Genomic DNA, 7,500 nt, shown 5'->3' with positions numbered 1-7,500 from the left:
AGGCACTGAGATGTGCGAGCCTTTTTTTGTATCGTTTCATTTTCTGGAATGGCCTTACAGTATGTGCCTGTTTGCATACTGTATCGCTCTGCATGCCCACACGTCTCTTTGTTAAAGTGCCTTGGTCCATGTCTGATGCTAATTCTTCCTCTAACCAGCTATTGAATGTCTGCCACTCTATGGCACCTTTATGCCTGTCGGACTAATGGAGAGAGACAGCAGAGAGAGAATTGGATAGTTTGTGTGTGTGTGTGTGGGTGGCGAAGTCACTGACCGCTTGTAGAGAGCGAATAAATGAACTGGTGTGCCGCCTTCGGCCTCAGCACACCAGAGCCAATATATCACATTATATCACTTTCCTTCCTGTATTATTGCTTATATTGTGTACTTTAGTGACGTACGTGTGTGTGTGTGTGTGTGTGTGTGTGTGTGTGTGTGTGTGTGTGTGTGTGTGTGCGTGTGCGTGTGCGTGCGTGCGTGCGTGCGTGCGTGCGTGCGTGCGTGCGTGCGTGCGTGCGTGTGTCTAGGACATGAATGACTTCACTCCAGTGTTCAGCCACTCAGTGTACCAAGGCATGGTTGCCCCGAATGCTGTCAAGGGTACTATTGTTACCACGGTGATGGCTAACGACTCTGACCCTGTAGTGAGTATTGTCCATTTTATTCTATTCTGTTCTATTCTGTAACATTCTATGCCCCGTTCTTATTCTGTATAGGATGAAGCTTTATCCCAAAGTATAACATAATTGATATAGCCACTTAGCGTAAATTGATTCCTAAGTACATGGCTTGCTGTTGGAACCAGGCCAATGTTAAGTGCTTGCCAGTGACTCTGGTACTACATTAAGAGTTGACCCAGGGCTCATCCAGCCCCCTTCTACACAGGATCACACACACCATTGTTAAACTCTAGTGTTCTGCTCTAAAAATGCTTACACAAGTGACATAACAAGAGGCAAAATCTCTCTGCACTGGCTAAGGGAGTTGTGATTTTCATGTGTAAGCACTCTACTGTACCTCTACAAAGTTATGGCTAAACAGATTACTAATAACCTTGGGCCCACTTAAAGGAATGTTCATTCAACTTGAAAATTATGTCATTATCATCTACTCACCACTCGCCAATTTGAAAACATACACACAACATACACAGATTGCCAGCAAAACTTTGTAGCTGCCTTCTCCAGAACAACAGTCATTGGTGAACAGGTCTTCAGAGTTGGAAAAACAGCAAAGAATTACCACAACACTTCCACGTTTATATGTATGATGTCTTGGTGCACATGCGCGAACCTTTTCAAAAACTGTCGTGCTGTAATGAAGCATTGAATGCCAACAGTGGTGTAAATATAGATATTTTCCAGTGTTATCGTTTGGCTTCAGAAGACTTGATTTATGCTGCACAAACTGTATGGATATTTTTGGGTCATGTTTGCCTCTTTTGAACTCTAAAGAGCTTATTTTGAAACTCTAAAGACGTCGACACACATCAGCACTTTTTTCTCTAAAGGATGTCTATTAATATGTTTTCTACTCAAACAAATTAGTATTTTTTAACAGTTAATTTTGTAAGTAAACAAGCGATAAAATCCTTGGATATTCATGGATATTTGTGGCTATACAGTATTTGAAGCCTTTAGAAGCAAACTGTACCTCTGAAGTACAAATATCTTTTGATGGTGTGAAAGTGTACCCGTAGTTGACTTTTTGCTGACTCACTCTACAAAATATAAGTTCAGTGGAAACGGGAGATAACCGTGTAACCTTATTTATGGTCATTTTATGTTCAATTTCTCCCGTAAATATTTGAGAGAATGGTTTAGAAAAATACTTTTTCAATGTTGAAAACTCATGAGTCAGACCTTAAATTCATAACTCTCCACGGCCCAACCTGTGAGAAGGGTATTTATCTGATGCGCTAGCCATAACATTGAATCATACGCTGGCACTGCAGAAAATGAGTTTTTATGTAAATATGACCTTAAATGCCTTCCTTGTTATTTAAAGCAGGGTTCCTAAACCTATAGAGCATCGGAGGTAAATCCACTCTCCCACATCAGGACCCAGGCTCATTAAAATGTTCTCCTGGGGATTTCAAGAAGCAACCACGGTCACCTGGGGGGGTGGAAATCCATTCTCGGGCTTTTGAAATCATGTTAAAGTAGATATTGGATCTCTGAACTATAGGGGACTGAATATTACATGACACAGTGGCAGACTGTCTTATTTAATTTGCAGGTAACTCGAGAAAAAGAACTGTATAAGAAGTAAAAGTGTGATGGCACTTCAAGACTTACTGTAAAGGTCCTTCCTTACTAGGGCTGTCAGAATTGGCCAAAAATTACTTTAGAATATTCCTTTTAAAACACCACGTGGGTTCGTTCCATTCGAGCCTAGCGATTTTCATATTTTTAATATAAAATATTGTATGCAGGAAAACTTAATTCAAACACAGTAGAAGTCTCTTTCTTTCCAATAAGCGCCGGCCGCGGTCGGTGCTGTGAAACGAGCTCTCTTGCGAGATCAAATGAATGATTCATACTTATTTTATTCTGTTGCTTCGTTTTAATAAAGCAGTATGGTTTAGATACAAGCCCGGACATTTCTGGAGAACGGAGACGCATCGCTCCAAGGATGTGTGCTCATTGCGCTGTGATGGAATTTGGAACAATCTTTACTCGACATGAAACGGGAAATTATAATGAAAACTGTATTTGTTTTTTGCTTACAGTAAATCTAAATTAAGGTAGGCTACAAGAGATATGTGACAAGGAGGGAGTTTTACCGTGTGGGACAATCCACATCGGTTGTACATCGCTTTTTCGGTCAAGTCTCGTTGTCTTATTTCTTATAAATTAAAGTGACGTTGTGTGATTAAATGTTTGTGTGCTTTCTAGTACCGAGCAAGGCTGCTGGTTACTGTGTGTCTCTGCGGCGAAGTCTGACTGTGTGTTTACATCAAGGAGTTGATTCCTCCTTCGTTGTATGACAGTGTCTCGTGGCAAACACAGCTAATCTACAAGCCCACAACGCATTGCATCAGCCACGCATTATGGACTTGTAGATCGGCTCGTGTACGACTCCGTCATCTGATGAAGTAAAGCCTTGAGAGGAGACTCCCTTCTGCCTCGCAGACTGGCGGCTCTGTGATCTCGCGAGACCAGCTGCCTTTTAAGGCTACATGCGCCCAAAGTCTCGTGAGAACTTGCGCGGCAGATTCTTTTTTAGTTTATTTTAATTCAAACCTTATTTATTATAGTCGAACGTTCTTAAATTTGAAGGAATATTCGAATATGGAATCTTCCTTACACACCGGGAGTGTTTATTCTGTTTATTAATTCACATTATATTATATCTTTTTGAAACAAGGTTGATTTTTCACCAAAGAATCAAGCTGTTAGAATGAAGCATCGCTTAATCTTCATGCTCCTGGGGGACCTTCCTTAATCCAGAATTCTATTCACTGATGGTCATATCAGGCCAACAGATTTCAGCATAAGCCTTCATTAGGATAATATCCTAACACAATATTATTGTATGCCCTAATTTGATTAGAACATTTAAATCTCATAGTTAATACACTATTAACATTAACCACATGAACCCTAGTGTCCCTCTAAAAAAGGGAATGTGTTCTAAGTATTTTATTAATCGACTTTTCTTGTCCTCAACATGAAAGAAATTCTCTCCTGCTAAAAAGTACTTGTACTTGTTTTATGAACAGGACACTCCAGCTGGTCTGGTGCGCTATAGGGTGGACCCGGAGGCCATCAATCCATACTCTGCTAGTATATTTGATGTGGAGGAAGACACAGGAAATGTCATCACCAGGGTCAATCTCAATGAAGAGCCCAACCTCATGTTCAGTGTGAGTATATCCACAGAGACACAAACACACAACACACACACACACACACACACGCGCGCGCGAAATTTGTAGACAGGTGATGTGATCTCTGCACCACACACACATCCGTCAGTCTTTACAGGTTTCTATTGTTTATTATTAATTGGCAACATGATTCATCAATGTTTTTTTGTTGTTTTTTTGTGACTGCGTGTAGCATTTGCATACATAAAAGTGTCTTTACACAAAACACGTATTCATATGAATCCCTGCTGTATGTGCTCTACTAAGCGTAATAAAACACATTTATTAGTTTGGAAACTGTATTTCCCCAACAGGACCCTTCATGAAGGCTTTGGGCGATGCTAATTTTAATCATCCCCATCATTTAATTGAGCTTTAATTAACACAAGGATCCAGTGTCCTCTGATGACATCACACAGGGGACTCAGTCTACCTTGTTTGCTCCCAATAACTCTCAAAGATAAAATAGTACAAGACCATTAATTATGTGCTCATTAAGATTTGGGGATTATGAGTGAGATGACAGTTTTACTTTCCAAGAACAAATACAACCAGGGACTCATTAGCAACTGACTGTTGTTTTAGAGTATTTCTTTGAGCTAATTTCACCTAGTTTTTGATGTCCTTGGAGGAGGACATGGTGGTGCAAAGCATTTGATTTGTAAAAAAATAAAAAAACCCAAAACATTTATGGGGAACATTTTCTTAACCACTTAAAGGTATGGTAAGTGATATTTTTTGGTTAAAACAAAAAGTATTTTGTTAAAAGGTTAAAATACTATATTCTGATAGTAATCATTGCTATAGAGTGTTTTTTCAGTAACAGATGTCTCCCTGTCTCTCCAGCTCTTTAATAAACAGAAAATACATTTTTCGGTAGGTGTCAAAATCTCAGCCAATCAGGAGAAAGTACCAATTTTTAAGCTTCATTTTTATAGTGTTCCAGTTCCAATTGTGCCTGCTCATTTCTTAGTGTCATCACTTCCAATTTCACTTGTTTAATCTATATCTAGCTGATTGAGTTCTCTATCCTGATTGGATAAAATTGGAAATGAAACTGAAACTGAAACTGAAACGAAAATGCATTTTCTGTTTAATAAAGAGCTGGAGAGACAAGGAGACTCCTTTTACTGAACAAGCACTCTATAGCAATGAGTACTATCAGAATATAGAGCTATTTAACACTTATTTTAACCAAAGCAAATCACTTACCCTACCTTTAAAGGAGTAGTTTACCCAAAACATTACTTATTTTCAATCAATTACACACCCCATGAAGCCTTGAATTCATGAAGTTTTTTTTTGTTTTTGTCGCATTCCTAAACCAATAATTTGATGACTGGCGATTGATGAATTATTTTTTTATTGATCGAAATACGATTTTTTGGGGTGAACTACTCCTTTAAACCCTGTATATTTCTGTATATGTATATGTCTATAGCGGAAATAGCCTACAAGCTCATGAGACGTCACATCGCGTTTGAACGAATCCCAAAATAGGGACTCCAGGGTCAATCTGGGAACCTGTTCGGTAAACTCCAGGGTTAACATAAATTGTTAATTCAATAAAAATTGTTATAGTGGATATTATCAAACATAAATATCAACCATAACACATAATTTAGTGTTACCAGACACGAGTATAAAACATATTCCCATCTGTGGTAAAAAATAAATGACCAGACGGAGGAGTATCAAAAACAGAGGCATGGATCAAAACATGTACTTAAGTACAGGACTCGGGTAAATGTACTTAGTTACTGTCCACAACTGCCGACTCCTACAGGTTGATCGGAGCACCTGTTCAGCAAGGAGCGGAACTTGGAAGGACGATGTGTTCCACCGCAGGCGTTCAGCGTCCTCACAGTCAGCTGAAATGAACAGAATGAGATTTTGGACCCATTATACAGCGCTCTCTCCACCAGCATCACCAAAACACCAAAAATGAGAGAATATCTCTTGGTAGAATGTTGTTCCATCCCTCCAGTAGAGTCCCAGTACAATCTCTGTCAAAAGCACATTGAAGCTGTTCTGGTGGCTCGCCTTACTAAGAGACTTTATGTTGGTTTTTCCTTTATTTTATCACCCATTAGGAGTATGAAATGAGGGATTCCGAAACAAACATTCCCTGGATATAGAACAGTTGGGTTCAGCCCTTGTTTGAATCTATTTGAATGCAGCTTTGAAAGCATGTACAATGCCACATGGAGAAGCAGGGCTAACGAGGACCGAAATGCACCGCTAAGGATCTATTGATCCCCCTTACCCTGCCATGCGCTCATACCGGCAGCAATAAAAACCAGAGACAAAGCCACCGGGAGTCATTCGGTTCCAAATAGTGCTGGGAGACGAGGAGACACAGAGGGCGAAATTACTGCTGGCAATGAGTTTTTGGCGACAAAAGACATTTGAGCAGGCTTCAACTTCATGCAAATGAGCAAACAGTGTGCCGATGGCCAATCAGAGGGTAGGAGTGTTCATCTGGAGTTCTGCCGCTATAAAAAAACTATTTGACTTGAGTTGCTATCAATCGCAAAATGGAGGGAAATCCATCCATATGTTGTTTTTTTGTCATCCCTCTAGAGTTAACATGGGGACACTGAACTTTTCCTATACTAGTTGATGCATCCCTGTCCACTTACAGAGAAAGAGTGCGGTGTGTAGGCACTATGCAGAATCAGATCTTTTTTTTGCATTTGTTGTTTTCTTTCCCTTTGTTGCATTAAAATTACATTTTGTGAATTCATACACAAAATACACGTTGCTCATACACATTCATCTATATGGCTGTGAATGCTGGACCCTGAAGCCTAGTCTGTGGATTGGTTCTACACCAGAATCCTACGTGCTGTACTAAACATCAACCAGGATGAACACATTGCCAACCAGCATTTGTATGGGGGGGCGGGGCTACCGAGTGAGAAGATAGCGGCCAGGAGAAAGAGAATGGCTGGTCACTAGCATAGGATCTCCCTACCAGGAAACCTGTGCTATGGGAGCAAACGCACGGGCATCGATCACGAGGGCATCCCACAACTGCATAGTACTTTAACATTAGTGAGATGGGTCAGGATGTGATTTAAACCCGACCGAACCCAATCAGACCCGAACAAAATATGTGTTAATTAACGACCCGACCTGAATCATTAATTTTATTGTGGGCCGGGGTTGACCCACCCATGTGAAACCATGTTAGATGTGTCTGAAGCTTACCCAAACCCGTCCAGGCTGTGAGTCGACTAGTGGCTATACTACTACAGTTAGATGCAGCAGTGGAAAGTAAATGGACCCTTGGCCATGGGTTCATTTGGTTCCATTTGTACACTATCAGACTTAAATGAACACTGAGGATTTTACAGCGTACAACAACAAAGTCACTGCCTGTGTAAACATAGTGTTAGGCGACCATTCCTCCGCTGCATAACCTTCTATGTTCTTTTGTAATTGTCAATAATCCAAATCAAAATGTCTCCTTTGTATTCTGTTATGGTGTGAGCTAGGCGGATCTATATTTATAATGTTATCTTTGCTGTCCGCCAGTTGAAATGATAAAATGCAATGTGGCTGCACAGCCAACAGGTATTCAATAAAGACTGGCGGCTTCATCAGCCGACCAGCTGTGCTGTCCT

General features: G+C 40.4%; 1 protein-coding gene across 1 annotated transcript in view; it reads left to right on the top strand.

Moving 5' to 3' along the window:
• The window catches only part of LOC308104748 (protocadherin-15-like), a 249,305-nt gene that overhangs the window by 155,857 nt on the left and 85,948 nt on the right, over nucleotides 1–7,500 (top strand). Inside the window, exons 25-26 of the mRNA XM_080455256.1 lie at nucleotides 528–644; nucleotides 3,725–3,868. Of these exons, the coding sequence (XP_080311382.1) occupies nucleotides 528–644; nucleotides 3,725–3,868 (261 nt within the window). The remainder of the gene's footprint in view (nucleotides 1–527; nucleotides 645–3,724; nucleotides 3,869–7,500) is intronic.

Source organism: Gymnoscopelus braueri (assembly GCF_963280865.1).
Source record: "Gymnoscopelus braueri genome assembly, chromosome: 17".
NCBI classification, from domain to species: Eukaryota; Metazoa; Chordata; class Actinopteri; order Myctophiformes; family Myctophidae; genus Gymnoscopelus; species Gymnoscopelus braueri.
This window is presented reverse-complemented; position numbering and strand designations above follow the sequence as displayed.